The 19,049-nt window shown below is 37.7% G+C and overlaps 1 protein-coding gene across 3 annotated transcripts in view; it reads left to right on the forward strand.

The window, feature by feature from the left end:
• The first annotated feature begins 265 nt into the window (after positions 1-265).
• The window catches only part of MGST1 (microsomal glutathione S-transferase 1), a 50,169-nt gene continuing 31,385 nt past the window's right edge, over positions 266-19,049 (forward strand). For 2 of the 3 annotated variants that reach the window (XM_085230915.1, XM_085230921.1), the window contains exons 1-4: positions 266-422; positions 3,045-3,192; positions 4,412-4,506; positions 6,177-17,116. In XM_085230915.1, the coding sequence (XP_085087041.1) occupies positions 3,067-3,192; positions 4,412-4,506; positions 6,177-6,423 (468 nt within the window). In that variant the 5' untranslated portion in view covers positions 266-422; positions 3,045-3,066 and the 3' untranslated portion in view covers positions 6,424-17,116. Of the gene's footprint in view, positions 423-3,032; positions 3,193-4,411; positions 4,507-6,176; positions 17,117-19,049 lie in introns of all 3 variants that reach the window. The other variant, XM_085230927.1, reaches the window with a different exon arrangement.

Here is a 19,049-nt window from a genome sequence, read left to right on the forward strand (position 1 = left end):
CCTCCAGGATTTTATAAGTCCTTATGCCTGTGAAGGTTCAAACCAACGTGCTTTTTGTGGTTTATTTGCTTTTTCCTGCCGTTGTCTTTCAGATAATGCTGGGAAGGGTCAATCAGGCAAGGGGCCGCCGACGAACCAGCAGCCGGGTCTGCCGGGAAGTTGCAAGGTGACCCCTGGAGCCCGCCAGGCCTCTCCCAGCCCAACAACACCCACAGTGATCCCTAACCGCTCCCGCGAGCACACAATCCCCAACCTCCCGTCGCGCCCGCCCGCCCTGGCCATGCGCCCGCCCGAGACCCGCCTCCGCGCCGAGGAGGCGAGGCAAGGCGGGGCCGGGCCCTAAGGCTGGGCGGAAGGCCAGTGTCCGGCCGAGAGGAGGAGGCTGGTTGCGGTGTGCGCGTTCTCCTAAGGGACCCGGTGAGGTGCGTCGGTGCTGCGTGATGGCGGCTCCTGCTGCGGGCTGGAGCGGAGCGGAAGGTCTCTGCGCCCGCCCCGGGGCTGTGCTCCGCGAAAGGCGGCGGGGTTTCCCCGGGCACCGCCTGGGGGGAGCTCTGGGGGTTGGCAGGGGCGGCGAGAAGGAGGCCCGGTGTCTGGAGCTCGCCGCGAGGCCACGCCGTTGGGAGAGGTGGCCGGGCCGGGTACATCCGCGGCTCTCCTCTGTGTCAGTGTTTTCTGACTCTCTGAATGTCCAAAAAGGCACAGTTTCGCTTTGGCCTACAGTAGCTTGAACGTGCTTTGAGTTCACAGCTCGGATTTGATAGGAAAGCAGAAGGCCTCGTGACTTCAGCGTGGCTTTGAGAGTTTCCTTACGAGGTTTTGAAGGCACTTCTGTGGTTAAGTGATTGCAGGTTATGGAAGGGGTGGGAATAGTGCCAGAGTTCAGGGGTGCAGTGGGGGAGAACAGAGCGTATGTTGTTGTGAAGAAGCTGGACTTGCCGTGACACTTTGAAAAGTGGTGATACAACAAATGAACAGCAAAAGGCCATCCAGGCTGAACTTCAGCTAATGACAACTACATGGGGAACACAAAGCCAGTGAGAACATGTGATATGAATGCCTAGCGAGGACCTGAATATACCTGAAATATCTTCCCCCCTCCGCTTTGAAGAGCCTGTGCACGGGATCTAGGCTTGTGCATTTAGCAGACCCAAACTTTTGTTCACGCTATAGTGAGGTGCTGTATTTCCAGATAAGGCTGCTGGCAGTTTTAGTAGACTTATCCCTTTAAGTTTTATGCTGTTGTTGAATGTAGTGTGATTTTATTTTACTGTTTTGCTTTTCTGCTAGTGTTAAAACTACAAATTCTTTGTCTTCAGTCTTCCGTTTTCATGGTGAAAGCAAGGCCTGGGCTTGAGGAAAATTAGAAGATGCTAACTATACAAGTCATAAAATATGGACAGGTGTGATATAATTCCAGTGTGAAGAATACTTGAATACTCTCATGAACAACCTTTCATGACTTTGAATCATAGTTCTTGAATATATTTTCATTGTGGCTTTCAAATTCATTATGGAAAGATGCTCTGAAGCCATAGATTTACTTTCTTCTTTTTTTTTTCTTTCTTCTTTTTTTCTTCTCCCCTATGAAATCACACATACTCCTTGCTGTGATACAAAGTTAGAAATGACAGTTTCTGTTCACTGCTGAGTAATATCTTTTCTGCGTTGCTGGTTGTCCTCAGAGCTGCTGTACTGCAGTGTGAGTGAAAAGAATGGTGCTCCTTGTTCCATAACCATGAGTCCCAGTTCTTGGCCCAGTGATCTAGCCATTCTTCTAGAAATGATAAAGGAGGGAGCAAAATTCCACTGTTACAATGAGACCTATTCTGGCAAGGCTAGGTTTGTTTCACAGAGCAAGCTGCTGCTTATCTCTGTCCTGCCCTCTTCCCCACCAAGGAGCTGTTCTGAACAAGAATCTTAATGCAGCTCTCAGCTGGTCCAGTTTCCCTTGTTTGCTTATAGCTGGCAGTGACTCCTTGCTGGAGGCAAAATGAGAGATTGTTATATCTGTACATAATTTTTTTTTTTTGTGTGTGTGACAATTGTTAAGATATAAGAGGAAATAATGAAGTTAATTGTGACAAAAAAGTACATTTATTTTGGTCTTGAATGAAACAGATAAGAGCTAAGACATAAGACACTGGTTTTATGCAGTCCTACTTATTGAATGTGTGATGAGTTGGTGAGACTGAAGACTTACTCTGTGCAGATCACAAATTAAATGTGTGAGTGGGCATGCTTTTCATTTTATATACACATTCAGTACTCAAAACTTTCTTAACTTTATGTTGTTGACAAAAGATACCACCTCCATTGGGTTGTGGGTTTGCTACAGCCTCACTGAAAAGAACTTTCATTAGCTTAAACCTCCCATGATAAATGCATAAATAGTTTTTGTCATTACAACTTAATTTTTGCCTGTGAATCGTGCTAAAAACAACTTTTAAGAACTGGATCTCAAAGGAAAAATATATATGTTTAACTCAGTTTGATCACAAGTTATTACTGAGTGGGAAGACAGCGATTAGTTTGAAACTGAAATGCAGTTACAGTCGTGTCATTTTGCAAAAAAAAGCTAAACAATACTGATTTTCTTCTTTAAGCACTCTAATATATATATATTGTGTCATGACGCTCTTTGTATCCTGATAATTGCTTAGGGAAATTCACTAGTTTAGATGATGGTCTGTAACTGGTTGTGTTATTTGAGAAGTATTCTAGTTCGACTAAATTTTGTATTGTACTAAGTAGTTTCGTTATTAAAATTGACAGTTTAATAAGCCAATGCAACAGAAGAGAAAAATAAAATGGTAATATAGTTTATCATCTTAAGGTATTAGATGATGTTTTTCTGGAAGTAAATTGGGGAAAAATAAACTTGTTTGAAACAACTTTCTTTAGGCAGCCAAAGTTGTGCTGTCACTGCAGTGTAGTGATGCTAAAAAAAAAAAACAAAAAAACACCCTACCAAATCCATTCTGTCAGTCCTGTAGTCAGAACTTTAGGTTGCTCTAATGTCAGTCTAACTTCAGTATTTTTCAAAGGTCATCAGTGAGAAGTGGAGAAATGGCTAAATCGACCCAGCTAATTGACAATGAAGTCTTCCGTGCTTACGCTACTTATGCAGCTATTGTTCTTGTAAAAATGATGCTTATGAGCCTTGTAACTGCATACTTCAGAATCACAAGAAAGGTAAGAAAGTCTCTGTTATGAGACTGTCTCCTACAGTTGCATTTGACTAATTCTACTCTTCTAAATCATCTCTATTCTATTTAAATAAGAACATTTCAGAACTGTGTTTTCACTGTCTTGTGTATAATGCTGGTGTCCAGGGTATCCAGTTTGTAAAGCAAATAAAATGTGATGTGAAGCCATGTTGTGAATAACCATCCAATAGGGTCAAAAAGAGCATCTGGGTTAAATGTTTGTGCATCTATAACCCTTTCATCCAGTAATTCTAAAGCTTTTTACATTCCCTAATTGTTTTAGCCTTCACATTTCATGTGGGCCCCCGAAAAAAAAAAAAAAAAGAAAAGGCAGGCTAAAAGTTTACGAGGATTGATGACTAAGCTAGATAAGCATATAAAAAATGCAGTGAAGTTTACAAAGTAATGCAGAAGCTGCATCTGGTTTAGGAGAGGGTGCACATGAAAAGCCTTGTGTAGTTTGCCCCGTTCTTGGTAATTTCTAGGTATCTCTTACTGGCTATAGTTGGAATCACTTGATCATGAGCTGAAAGAGCTTTGGATTTGCCCCATGTGATTGTTCTTAGCAGATCTGCTTCTGCAAGACAGCATGTGCTTCAAAGAGTTTATTGCAGTCCTTTTGTGTTCAAATGCAGCTTTTTATTCTTGCTGGGTGAAAGAGAAAACAGTTGAATTATGCTGTTGTTCAGGATGTTACTCAGTGCCTTTGAGGTCCTAGTGGAACTGCATTTTGAGCTACTTCTGATTTCAGATAGCTCTCTAGGTCTTCAGCACAGCCTAATATTGAGTCTAGTAGACCACACAGACTGTATTTTGTTCAAAATAGAATGCAGATTTCAGATAATTAGTCAAGAATAGTGAAAAGGAGACTTAGACAATACAAGCAGTTCTACCTTCCAGGTTCCGATATTCCTTCACCCCACTGGCATTGCTTCAGTCATCTGCCATATCCATACATCTTCTAAGAAGACATCATCCAAATGCATAAATTACATTTATTTGTCAGCATGCAAGCTACACTTGGGCTAGGTTCAAGAAATCAGTAAACCATTCAATGATGTATTGTCCTCTGTGCATTTAAATGCAGGTCAGTGATGTGGGTTGATAGAGGCACTAGTAGAAAGAGTGACCTTTCTATGAAGCTGCCTTGAGTAGTAGAAGCATCCTTGCATCTAATGTCACTTGTGTGTTTTTATTTGAAACAGGCATTTGCCAACCCAGAAGATACAGCATCATTTGGTAAAGGTGATAGTGCTAAAAAATTCCTGCGGACTGATGCAGATGTTGAACGTGTACGCAGGTAATGCATGGAAGTATTTAAAAAATTATTTTAAGTAGCAGAATAGTACTAAAACAAGGGGTTAATTTCATCGTGTTCTCTTTGGCAAGCCTGCGTGTGTTCTCTGTTGCAATATGCAGTAATTTTTTACACTAATTTGTCAAGGTGAGCAAACTATTTCGCATTCAAATGGTCAGCAATCATACTAAAAGTAAGAATTCATTATCTTGCTATAATAGCTTGTTATTGAGTGATATCCTGAGTGCAAGGGAAAAGCAGTGAGGAGATGTAAAACATGATTGTACATTGATTTAGTATGAATCAGTGTATATTCAGTGTAAATCAGTTTTCTATATAATCTGAGCATGAGTTACAGTAGTTACATCTTTTATTAAACTATAAGGAAAATAATGAGGAAAAGGAATGAAATCATATTAAAGTCATGGAACTCCAGAGTTGTTATGAGGACATAATCTGGCAAATGGTACTGTGTGGGAGTTGAAACCTATGTTCTTTTTACTGGATTGAATTGGGGTTACTCACTGATGTATCAATTGTATAGGAAAGTTGACCAGCCTTCTAGAAGAATACTAATAATAGTATGGCACTGTGCAACCTGTGGTGTAAGTGCTTTGTTTTGCAAGATTTGTGGCAGAGTGTAAAGTGTAGTTCAGTGAGCTAAATGTTACGGTGTATTTAATTTTATTTAGCTATTGGCAAAAATATTCCGTTACCGAGATTGTACTTTAGATATAGTGCTTGATATACTTGTGCTAAGGGAAGCTTTAATATTAATACTTACTGTTATTGTTATTCCTTGATGAAGCTTTTAGTTTGTTCTCTATATTCAAGTTTTTACACCAAAAACTTGAATGTTTGAATGTGAATGAGCTGTTCTCATTAAAATCACCATTTAAGAAGATCTAGAAGATGAGGATCAATTCTGATTTCAGAATGTCGCATCCTTGCAGATGTAGTTCTGTGAAGGATAATATATTTCTGTATGGCTCTTTTGGATTAAAATCTGAGAAAGAAGAATCTCATCTCAGTATGCAGTAAAGATGTTCTGAGCTTTCCTTATATCCCCCTCTATTGCTTGAGGAATTATTAGTTATTTTATTTGCTGGTTGTTAAATGAAAATAGGCACTTGTTGATGATTAATCCTTTTCTATTTGTAAATTTTAAGAAGACATCTAAGTCAATATTAATTTTAAGACCAGGTGCCCCTTTGATTCAAATTATTTTGTTAGGGAAGCGACAGTCACCTCAGTCTCAGTTGCACAGATGAGTTCTAAGAGACTCAAAAGCTTTTGCTGCTGTTTTTCAGCTGCCAATGAAGTCCAGTAGTTGGACTTTCTTTCTTTTGATGCATTCTTGCACACCAGGTTGCACTCATATAGCTCATGTAAGTCCATAATGTTACTAAGATCCTAGAGAAAAATGAAGACCTTACAGACAGAGGATCAGAAGTGTAAGAATGTGGAGTGCAGTGATATAGACCAGAGCGATGTCAGGTGAACACGTTGAAACTGTTTCAGTGTCTGAATCAAGTTCCCACTGCAGAGAAAGCCAGCAGTAGTATTAGGGCCTTAACAGTAGAACACGTTGAAGATGCTAAAAAGCAAAGGCTCTTGAAGTGATTTATTCAACAAAATGTAACACCATAAAACAATTTTGCTTCTTTCCCCAGAGGCCACCTGAATGACCTTGAAAACATTGTCCCATTTTTTGGCATTGGATTGCTGTATGCTCTTTGTGGCCCTGATCTATCCACGGCCTTGCTGCATTTTAGGATCTTCGCAGGGGCAAGGATCTTTCACACTTTCGCATACTTGATCCCTCTTCCCCAGCCCAGCAGAGGTTTGTCTTGGGCAGTTGGGTATGCAGTTACCATCTCAATGGCATACAAAGTGCTGAGTAAAGCACTGTACCTGTAGCTGAATCATAGCTTCTGTACATCGTTCGACATTCCATACAAAGTTTCCAGTGGTTAGTGTTTTGAATGAGTTGTAAGTTTTACAGAGTGACTGGAATTCATTTTTTCAACAGAGGTTTTTCATTCCTGTTTAGAAATATTTCTTTTTGGAGAAAAAAAAAAAAAAATCCCTTTTCCTGTATTCCCTATTCATGGACTGTGCTGCCAAAATATTAGATTGAATGTTCTGTTTGCTATTTGTCAAGTGCTTATGATTCTAAACATACGATGATGCTGTATTGATAGCATGTGTAGTAATTTTCTACAGATGCACTATTTTTGGCTGTAGCTCTGAAGTCTAAATCAATAAAGACAAGATGAAAAAAAATGTGTTTGAATTTTTGTTTTCATTTTGACACTTCTAACTGCAGCCTGCAAATAGAATGTCACTATGTATCAGAAAGAGATTTCCAATCATACAGTTCTTTGAAGAATGCTTACCTTAATAATAAGATGTAGCCAGTAATACTAGGCTTGTTGTAAAAAATCTTTGATGGAATTGTTTGTGTAATCCACTTTGGGATTAAAAAATGCAAACCGTTGTAGCTCCATTTCACTCAGATGAGTAGATTAAAGGAAAAAAATAAAGATATTTGGGTTAAACTCTGTTTAGTGACAGTGATGAAATTTTGAAGTAATTATTTTTGTGGAAGTTAGGCCATACCTAGGTTTTGTACTGGATAAAGCAGATCCTTTGTAGAAGATCTTTTTTTCATTTTTGAATAAATTCATCGTAAAATGAGTGACACTTGCAAATATCAAGTAATTCAGAAGTGAATACATAATTACTTTGTATGTCATACAGTCATAAATATATCCCTGATAGGAAATTTTGCTCTTTGCTTATATCTTTCTATGATGTGTTAGTTTGAAGTATCTTCTTTAAGGACTCTTCCTGGTCTTGTTCGTTTCTTCGTGTAGGTATGGCTTAAATAATAGCACAAAATTTCAGGGAAAGAAATAATCTAGGAAAGACTTTATATCTAGTGTGCTGCTCATTGTTAAGTTTTAAATAGAAGAATGGAATGTTAAGACCAGCTATCTTGGGTAGTATGATTTTAACGATGTCACATTTCCCATCAGCCCTTCTTATTTTAAGGAGAGCTGGCAGTGGCAAGAGAAGGGACCAGACTGGAACTTTGAACTGAGGTCTAAAACGATGGTTATCAATTTACCAATTCAGATTGGTCTGCCTATGACTGTTCTGCCTCCTTATATTGTAATTCCAACTTCTAAAACTGTGTTTTCCTCATTTCTTTGTAGCTTGCCTCTTCCTTCTAACTGCCTGTCTTTTCATCCATTAAAAAAAGAAATGGAGAAGTAGCTACCATATAGAGGTAACCAAATTCAGCAGCAGGGCTAGTCTTTTCCTCTAGTGCCAAAAAGGTGCTTTTTTGCTGGAATGAAAAACATAGAGTACCAGCTTTACAACAGAGGAATTCTTAGTAGGCATTTGCCCTCTAAATTTCAAAATTTTCTGATGATGGTTTAAAATTGATTCTTGCTCTAATTTTTGAATTTTTCTAGTATGCCTGCAGTAGCAATAGGAAAGCAAAGGTCCGTGCATTCAAATAATTCAGTTGTTTAATACTCCTTATCTTAACCATCTAACAGTAGTATGATCCAAAGTTTAAAATCAGATTTTAGTTCATTTACAGGCATGTTATAAGATGCACATGTCATAGGTTGTCCACCAGGAGTGATGCAGCGTAGCTGTCATTGCAAAATATATTCAGGAACAGGTTTTAACTCCTTTTGCATCAAGCTTCTGTAGAAATCTCATTTTAAAGAGAAATACTTGGAACCTGTCTTTATTTCTGTGTTCTTACATTTAAAACAAAGCTAGTTTTAAATCCCTTCCATTTGCTCACTATTATCAAAGCCCTGAACATACACTCGCTATGTGGTGAGAAGTAGGAAAGATAAACAGAAACCCTTAGAAATACCTAGAGTAATTCAATATTATTCTGTGTTTTTCTTGCATTCATTTTAAACTTATATTTTATTTTCCTTTGCTCCCAAAAACACCATCTGTGCATCTGGGTGGGGTACACACTCAATCTGTGAGATCTGCCTTAGCAGATTCGATGAATCTCTGACTGCCAGCAATGTGGAAATATGTTACGTAGGTTGCTCTGAAAGTAATGCCTCCTATTTATTTCCATGGAAACTACAACAGCTACAAACAGCACAACAATTATTTGTTAAAGGAAATCCTCAGCTACAACACCTTGTTTTTCAACTTAGTGGCCACCTGTAGCTATGCATTTTCATCAGCAATGAACAAGAACCTGTATGCCATGCTCATAAAAGTTTGCAGCAGTGGAATTGACCCACTGTTCCCATCACTGCTACTGAAATGCACCACTGACCACCTCACTGTGGGTTACTGTGAATGTTCAGCAAGCATCAGTGAGTATCCTTATGGAGGAAGTCAATGACACTTATTTGCTTCATACACAAATCTATGTCAGATGACATTTTGTCAGACTCCCCCTGCTGCCATCTGACGCACAGCAACAAGATGTGATGGTACATTGGTAGGAAAGTCCAACCTTTAGTATCGTACCAGCAACATCTACTTCTGGCACTGTGGGTCAAAATAATAAAATAGGATTAATTGCTTTTGGAGGAGACCTCAAGAATTGTCCTTTTCACCTGAGTCTTGCCTTGCTCCAGGCCACGTATTCAAGAAATTTGCTGTACCTGTGTCACAGCCAATTGTTGTACAGGTGTATACTAGTAAAGAAAAAAAAGTTGTTTATTTTCTGATCGAAATTAAATTTTCACCTTTTAAAATATGTCAATAGGAATTTAGAAAAGAGTTTATCAGATTCTGTTGCAAAAGCACTAAATGAGATAATTTGTAACTGAAGAAGCAACTGGCTGCTGGCAGGTAGATTGCCTTTGAATTGTTGAAAGTAGCGAAGTAGAAAAAAGGCCAGAATGTAGGAGAGTCAAACCAGTGCCCTGCAGACTTCATTTTAGTTCCTAATGCTTGTTATTTCTACCACTTGTAGGCAGCTAGAGAAACTACAAGTTTCTTTTCTCTGTATGTTATTCCTGATATCTTATATTCTTACTTTTCCAAAGTACATTGTGGTTTGAAGTTGCTCTAATAGTTGACCAAAAGGTACCTTAAAATGCTAGCTGACTTATCTCGACCCAGTTAGTTGAGTTCCTTTCTGAGTGAATTTCATGAACTGCTTCATTTTTAGAAGTATAAACCTGTGAGCAACTCCTTGGTATAGATTTCAGCTCTGTGAGTAAACAGAAATAGACTAAAATAGACTAATAGACTAAAAGAATAGCCTTTAAAAAGTAATTAGAATATTGGCTGTTATTAATCAAACTGTTTCTTTTTAACATATTTTTCATTCCAAAGCTGAAGTTTAAGAAAAACATTTCTCTTTTCCATTGCTATACAAACCTTGTCCTCTCGTCTGAGATCACAGAGCACATCAAATGCTCTGTGAAAAGTTGTATTGACATACATTAAAATACTCATGATTAAATAGCTCCAGCTGATAGACACTTAGAAAAATTTATCTTTGTGGTTCACTTTAAGTGAAACAAAGTGGTATTAATTAAATACTGATTTTAGAACTTCCCAAACTTGTTTAGTAACTCTTGCTCAGAGATTTTGGAAGTTAAAATAGATCATTACCTCCTTCAGCCTGACCTCTAGTGGAAAATATGGCATGGAATGGCTGCCCTTGTGCTGAGGTTAGTTTTAATTACAGCATGTCTTCCAGAAAGGTATGTGATCTTTAGTCAGAAACATTAGGAAACAGGCATCGATCCGCTTCTTTCTTTGACTCGCTTCTCTCTGAAATACACATAGACACAAAAGTTAGTCTTTAAAAACAGGATTTATTTATTTTAATCAAGGCAGTTACAAAATTATTGTGATGCAAGGAAGAACATGAAATATCTTAAACAGGTGGTTTCCTCCTACAAAGCATCCTGTTCTTCTTTGCTGTTCACTCTTAGAAAAGTAAAAATAAATCAAAAAGAATTTAGAGCCTCTTTTCACATGCACAAAAATACTACTCTTCTATTTTAAAAGTAGGTCTGAAAAATGTGAATTATGACATTATTGTTTTTTTTTTTTTGTATATTATTACTATTTAGTCAGGCTTAGGAAAGTATATTATGGTGAAAAAGCACACAGAAGACTGTATTCTGCACAAATACATGCAATATATGAAGTAACTATGATCCTATGTCATAAATTCTAATAGCATTGTGAGGTAAGGCATCACTTGCTAGCCTGGAGAGAAACATATTGAAGTGTGTGCTTATGAAAGAGTTGAAAATGACATCTCTGGCACACTTTTCTTCAAAGCCTACTGAGTTATATGCTATATGGGTAGGGGAATGGTGGCTGACTTGTATTAAGTAGTCAGCCTCCATGTCTTGACATGGCATTTCCAAATTCTGACCTGTGTGCCAGGTGGCTGCTTCCTTTGCCATGGAAACGCATTTGAGAGTCATTTATTTTTGTACATTAAAGGATGTTATTTTAGCAATGGCCACATAACCTCTGTAACGAAATGCTTTCATCTCTAGTTCTTTGCTGGTGGATCCCAGTGCACATCACCACTGACAGTTAGCATCTTTCTTTTATTCTACATCTTACTTGTTCTGGTGGACTTTTGAGAGTGGATAAGAAGGGGGAGTTCCAAGAAGGCTGCCTGTCTTAACAAAAAAAAAAAAAAAAAAAAAAAGAGGAATGTTTGCCTCATGGGTACTACTTGTCCAGTGAGGAGAATAAATTTAGAAGGTAGTGGCAGTCCTGTAGAAACAATGAGGAGAAAAAGAAAGTGATAAGAGAGGGATATTTTTATGATAGCTCAGTGCAGCATGAAGTAGCAGACTCAGTGTAGCCTACTATCTGAAGATTAATAGGTTAGGCGTTTTCAGAGAGGTAGGCAGCATTCTGCTTCTTCAGTTCTATTTTATAGACTTATTATCTCAAGTTAAAATAAATTCATGTTTAAGGATATTTTTCCTTGTACATCTAGTCATTGTATATATCTGCAAAGAGGATTGTTAATACCCTATATCAGAATGGATATGACCCATTGGCTAGGTAAGCTCATTAGCTAGTTCTGTTCAACCAGCTGCTTCTTAAGGAACCTCTGTGGCGTGCAGACCACATTTAGGAGATAGGAGTTGACAAGTAATTACAAATAATAGCTTATAGTACTGTCCTTACGTTAATGGCACTCCTACAGCATTGGCAAAGATGATTTTTTTTTTTTTTCATGGAAATTCACATAATTCACATATGATGTGTGCTTGCCTTTTCACTGTCACACATTCATGGAAAATCGGGAAAGTCCTTCAAAGCAAGGGTGGGTTTTTCTAGGAGCTGAAGAAAAAGAGTTCAGCTCTGTAGGTTGCTCCATGTTCCTTGAAAGGATTTCTGTGCTTCATATCTGTAACCCTCAATTTAGGGAGGAACTGTGGGGACCAGTATAAGTGGAATTGTCACAGAAGTGCTCAAGGTAGGTTAAACTTATTAGTCTTTAGGTACCTAGTAGACCTCTATATCATTGTTATAAAGCTAGCAGTTCATCTGCTTCATCTTTTGATAGTGACACCTCAGCTTTCTGTAACTAGTTTGCAGTTGTATTTTAATGTGCATGTCTGCAGCCATCCAACACAAAGTTGCTTACCATGCATCTTTCACAAGAAAATAATTGTGGTCCAACTCAGAAGCTGTATTTTTGACAAGGAGCAGTTATCCAGCATGACACAGAAGAGGCCAGTGCAGAAAGTTGCACCTCATCACCACCAATGTCCTTGGTTTCTAGCAAAATATGTGTACTTTTCATGCCTTAGGCATGCTGATATTTGGCAGATTGTTTTATTATGGGTTTTAAGTAAGTTCATTGTTCTCAATTCAGACATCTGTTTCACTGTGGAAGGCCCAGCTATAAACTGTTTTCTTCTTTTTTTCTTTTTCTTCATCCCAGCTGTTATCTCAAGGGAATATCCTACTTCTACAATGTGTGTACTCTTCACGTGAATGTTTCTTCTGTATGCTTAAAGCGTGTTTTTGTAAGAAAGGTCCAGTTAGTTACAAATTCAGGTGATCTTTTATGCTAATGTTAACTGGGACTCTGCAGCTAGTGCTGCTTAGCTCTACTATTTTCTTTCTTTCCAGCAGCTTGGAGTTTGCTGTTCATCTCGTCTTGTCTGTTTGGGAAGAGTTTAGTACTACTCACCTGCCTTGCTAGCTGACAGATGGCTTATTTCACTAATGTTCCATGAGCACTTCATGATGATTGTGATAAAATGTTCACTTTTAGAACTGGATCTTATAGTTTGCTCATTTGATGAGTTTTTGGAAATTCTGTTAAACTGGAATTTAATTTTAGTTTCTGTTAGTGCTCAGCCCTTCAGTGCAGTTTGATATACCTATAGACTTTCAAGGTAAATGAAATTAGTTTTCCTGGTCTTAGTTTTCCATGAGATTGTTCTGCTAGTGAAAGACTGAGTGCAGCTTCTTTCTTTTTGTCTGGAATTCTGTGACAGAGATGTTTCTTTAAGACCTTTTCATTCATAATTAGTTCATTTTGAGTAATTTGGTTTTCTTAAATCAAACTTACTTAAATAAGTGATTCTTAGCTTTCCTGTTTTGCTTCATCTTTCTAGTTTGCCAAGATGGAGTTCAGTGTTAAGTTTATACCCATTATTAAGTTTTTGTATGTTAGAAAATAATAGAATGGTCAGGGCTTATAATTAGTATTTCATTTCAGTCTTCTCTTAATCCTTTCTTCATTGCTGATAAGAAAGGAACTATTCTCTCAGATTCATAGTCATGGCAGTAGGTTTTCCCTCCTGCTATTGCTTAATTTCATGCATGTTACCACTAGATGTCCCTCTTTGGCTTTTTTATTAGGATTCTGATCTGGGCTTGTGAAGAATAAAGTAGCTGTGTTCTACAACTCTGGCAGGTTGAGTTGTAGGGGAAAAATATTTTGCTAGCTTTAAAGAACTATTAAGGCTAACTACTGTCTCTTTTTACTAAAAAGCCTTTATGGGGAAAGTGACCTTTGTGAAAACTCTATATTTAACCTGTGGCTGAAGCATTAGACTGTTTTGTATTGTTTTACTTTTTAAATTAATATGCTACCAAATGACTGCAGTGTTTAAATTCTTCTATTGAGGCTTCTATGGAGCTATGCAATTTAACTTTTATTTGTCTGCTATTGGTTTTCTTAAGTAAATACATGTTATGATTTGTATTTAGTATTTAGCAGCAGGGTAATCTGAGAAAGGCTGAGACTGTTAAAAAAGTGTAAGTAAAGAAGCAGAAACAAAACTCAGAAGCTATGTACGTAGAGCTGACAGAACCCTGTTACCTGTTCTGCCACAATATCCAAAGAACACACAAAATGGAAATAGTTTTATTGAAAGCATCTCAGTAGTTACAGAATTCAGCTTGGGAATTGAAAGGTGCTATAACAAAATGTTGCTTTTATTTATACAAAACTAGGATGCCCTCTAAAGTAATATCTACACAGCAGATTTACTTGTCACACCAAATGCCAGGGAAGTGGTGGGGGGGCATTTTTGAGTGATCAACTTGGCACAGAGGTGGAGTACAGTGTCAGCATAATGAATGGGACCTTGCTTGGTGGATGGAAAATATTTTAAATTGAGTTTTAGTTAATGGATTTGAACTTTTCATGCCCAATTACCTTTTTTTTTTTTTTTTTTTGAAAGAGAACAACAATAATAATAATAATAATAAAGTGCAAAGGTTCAATTTCATTCTAGAAATGGGGAAATATGCTTGGAAAGCTGTCAAAAGACACAGTCAGATCTCAGGAGTATGGAGCAAGTTAGCTAATACTCTGCAGCGGATGTCCATCACCTTCTTTTGTGGCTTTTTGTATCTTTGTGAATGGTAATGTGACAGATTGGAATGAGTCATACACAAAGATGGATGACAATTGTTAGTTTAGTTGGTTAGGATTAGAGAAAGTATGTCCTTGCAAGGTATGATTTTCTTAATTTGTTCAATTAAGTCTTATGTATGCAAGAGTTATAGAGAAACCTGCAAGATGAGATTAGTGGGATTTGAGGAAACCACTCCTGCTTACACAGAAGTAAATCCTTCCCACAAAAAGCTTAAACCATCCCGTAGCTGGAATGTAAGGAACATGAAGAAAAGCAACAACCGCTATTAAATCAGATGGGTCTTTGAAATAATAACCTGTTTTCAGTTAATTTTTATTGTAGGAGTTTTTAACTCTAGGCGCATGTGCATCTAGAAAGAGAAGCTTAGCCCAAATGCATTGACCTCTGCTAAATAAAAATATACTTTTATGAGTGAATGTAATGAGTAAGCACACATCTGTATGTTACTTCTAAGTTCTCATCACCATGATATCTGAGTAACAACATATTGATTACAGAACTGATTCAGAGACCAGTGATTCAGTGAAAAGATTCCCACTGATTTTCACAGGCTTTGTGCCTAGACAAGTAGTCTCAATCACATTCCCTTCATTTAATGAAGTATAAGCACAATAGAGTCCGTATTAGAATATTTACTGCAAGCAACAGATAAAATATTGTATTGTAAAATCTCAGGAAAAAAAAAACAACAAACCAAAACTGTCAGGTAGTTGCCACCGTACTTCAGGTTTAACTCCACTATGACTCCCTCTAGAAGTGGCTGGTCCATTGTTTACTTATTCTTGATCACAGCAAGAGCTGTATTGATGGTTGGCCTTTGACTTGGCGTTACTGATGGCTCATATGGTGCAATCCTCAGCAGGGGACATAAGAGAGCACCACTTTAAAATGGATCCTGCTGGCCATGTGGCGCTGTTTTGTTCTGAACACTGCTAAAAGGGACACTTTCAACTTGAAATCTAGTCAATTAAAAACAAACAGGCTAATATGAGTTTCATGTCCCCAAGTCCTTTTGCCATTTTCTGGGGCTTTGCAATCAAGAGGAGCCTATTTTAAGTGTATTTTTCTCATTCATGCTTGCCATTTAATTTTTTATTTTTTTTTCCTCATATGTGTGCATGTATGTTTGTGTATAAAAGTATAAACCATGCTAAAAGAAGTATTTGCTACTTCACTGGCATGGAAATGAATGAGTAAATATGAGTAAGCACAAAGAACAAAAAGTAAATAATCTACATTTTCTTTGTGTATTTCACAAAGTAAGAATAAAACTTATTTTTTCTCTAACTTTCAGTTACTAATATTTTGTGTTTTTTTTTTTTTTTTTTCCTGCAAATTTGCATGCTTGGCAGCATAGAATAGATAAACTGAGTGGGATTTTTTAGCAACCAAAAAAATAGTCATTTAAAAAATTGAATAGAATTGTAAGATCTGAATAAACATTTTAAAAACTCTTTCTGAAACAAATTGAACAATAACAAAAAAAATCAATAGATAGTATTTCTCTGAATAGAGAAATCAAGATGTTATTTTGTAAAACATTACAATTATTTTTACAACAGACACAATAGATATTCTATACATTTAGCTATCCTTATTTAAACTTTTCTGTCGTCTAGAACCACCCCATGTGGATAGTTCTGACTTAGTTCTAACTTAGTTCTAACTTTTAAGCATCTGCTTAAAATTGTAGTCTGGAGTAACACAGGAAGGCTGCATTCAGTCAAACAATGGGTTGTGTACTGCAGAATGCCACAGAGGCCAGGGAGGGCCCATCGTTAGGGGCACCTAGGATCAAGGATTGCAGTGTGGATTGATGGCATTCAGCACTTTAGTGTGAGCATGGTGGTCAGATATGGGATACTAAAATACCTTCAGGATGTTTTCTATTCAGAACTCTAGGTGACACCTAGACATCTACCCAAGTATCTTTCATAAATGCAGCAGAACTGGTGGACAACAGATATGACATTAACTGAAGATCAGTGACTGACTGACAAAATTGAGATAGCAATACCAGTCATAATAAGAGACCCGTCACACAATTGAAATAGTTTCTCAGGTGCTAGTATAACTACTGCTTCTCTTTAAACTGAGGTATAAACTTTCTCCCTCATCGGTTTAGAAGTATTGAAGTGAGACTAGCAAACATATTGGAGAGTGATGTGAGGTTATCATATTCTCCAAGGTCTCTGTGCTGTCAGTGAACTTGGTGTGGGCAACAGAGGGTCCATTGCAGCCCTGGCAGAACTAGCTGATGGAGTGTTTAATGATGCAACACTTTTTTTAGTAATGTGTCTCATTTGGACACCACAGCACATCCTGTTTGTATTTCATCTTCTTCCCCTGGTGCTTTATCTATGTCTACTACTTTTGCATTTTGACCCAAGGGACTTTTATTTTAATCATTTGCTCTTACTACCTGAACTTTCTTGTACATACTTAATATTACTTTACTTCTGACTTGAACATATGGAACAGATATTTTTAGATCTCACAGTTAGACTTGATTGCTTAAAAGATATATTTTTCTTCTTTCAAATAAAGTATTTAAAATCTCCTATATTTTCACATGCTACCCAGAAGGATGTTTAGTGTTGACCAGGAATGCATACAAAGTGAAACTGTTTTGATTTTTTTTTTTCATTTTTGCCTTTTTTTTTTTTTCTTCCCAGCAGGACAGTAAATAAGTTCAGTGAACGAAAAAGCCCTATTGAGTGAGTACTCTTGTTTTACACCCATTTGATTTTACCTGGCCCAGACATGAAGCTATGCTATATAGTTCCATTAGAGAAGCATCAAATGCTGACAAGTTGGTTTCATTATCAGGACTTTAATACAGTGAGAATCTGATTGCAAAACAGCTAGGTATCTCAGACAAAGAGTAACAATTGCTTCCTTCAGCTCATATAAACTAAGAGCTATAACTGGAACACTAAAAGGCTATATTTCATTCATATCCTTTTTTTTTTTTTTTTTTTTTTTACTAAGTCATGTATTATGACAGAATCAGAGAATTGCAGGTGTTGGAATGGACCTCAAGAGATCATCAAGTCCAACCCCCCCTGTTGAAGGAGGTTCCGTGCCACAGGTTGCACAAGTAGGCTGCTCATCCTTTCCTCATATGGGAGATACTCCAGACCCTTTATCATCTTTGTTGCCCTCCACTAGACTCTTTCTAGGAGATCCCTGTCTTTTTTGAACTGAGGATCCTGGAACTGGACACAGTATCTAAATGTGGCTTCACGAGGGCGGAGTAGAGGTAGAGGATCACCTCCCTCAACCTGCTGACCACCCTCTTTTTAATGCATCCCAGGATACCAATGGCCTTCTGGGCCACTGGGGCATACTGCTGGTTCATGATCATCCTGTTGTCCATCAGAACACCCAGGTCCTTCTCTGCAGAGCTTGCCTCCAACAGGTCATCCCCTAATCTTTACTGATAGACATGGTTATTTCTCCCCAGGTGAGAGAATCTGCACTTGCTCTTGTTAAACCTCGTCGTGTTCCTTCTGCCCAACTCTCCAATCTGTCCAAGTCTTATTCAATCATAGCACAGATTCTGATGTGTCAGCTACTCCTCTCACCTTTGTATCATCAGCAAATTTGCTGAGGGTGGACTTCATCCCTTTATCCAGGTCACTGATGAAGATGTTGAAGAAGACTGGACCCAACACCAATCCCTGTTCTTGTGTTTCCAATCTCCAAACTTCCATTAATATAGGAAATATAGCTTAATAAAATAGTAATTACTAGAATCACCTGTTTACAAGTTGACTGAGCTGTAGATCAAACACACATGCTTTCACGCTGTCAAATATGAGGTAAATGTTCTACCATAACGTAAGAGGAGAAGAGACATGTTGAGAAAAGGCCAAATGACAAAGAAAAAAGTAAATGTGGTACCTTGGAGTTGGAATCAGGAATGTTGCTCTACTGTGACGTATGACAAGTTGAGCCGCCTTATTTTCCTTTGATTTTGTTTCTGTCACTTTTATTCTTGCCACCTTAGGCAAGGAACTGTATTTTATTATCATGGAGATTTGTACAGAACCTAGCAAAACAAGGTCATATTTATGATGGAAGCTGCAATTTTAATTTGTTGCTATAGGTGGTACTGTAATATTAATACATAATATTAAAGAAAAGGAAATAATGAGTGTGAACAATCAATAAAAAGAATGGTGGTGAACAAATGCTGATGTTTCATACTGTCTAAGTTCCAGCTGAGGTGATTTTTAAGATTGAAGGAGATGTAGTGACATTCATGTGATGGCTTTTAAACTAGTTCAAGTCTGTTAGATGTTTCGTTTTCAGATTTCCACCAAACCTCCCGGAGCCATGGCTACAACACACCTTATTCTTTTCTCTCAGCCTACTAATTGTCTGGTTTGAATGCCCAAGTGCTGCAGAAAAAGCTGGTGTGAGATGACTAAATAATATTGAGATAAGGCATGAAAGTTAGACGACATTTTTCAAAATGGAAAATATTATTGATATACATAACCATGAAAAGTTTGAATAGAGTGCCATGCAGAATACATCAAGATTTAATCTTCAGTCTTCTTCAGCCTCATCTTGAACAGGCTTTCCTCTCATCTAGCTTTCCTAGATCCAGTTTTTTACTCGCAGAGCAGTACTACTTAGTTT

The sequence above is a fragment of the Meleagris gallopavo genome, chromosome 1 (assembly GCF_905368555.1).
Source record: "Meleagris gallopavo chromosome 1, MGAL_WU_HG_1.1, whole genome shotgun sequence".
NCBI classification, from domain to species: Eukaryota; Metazoa; Chordata; class Aves; order Galliformes; family Phasianidae; genus Meleagris; species Meleagris gallopavo.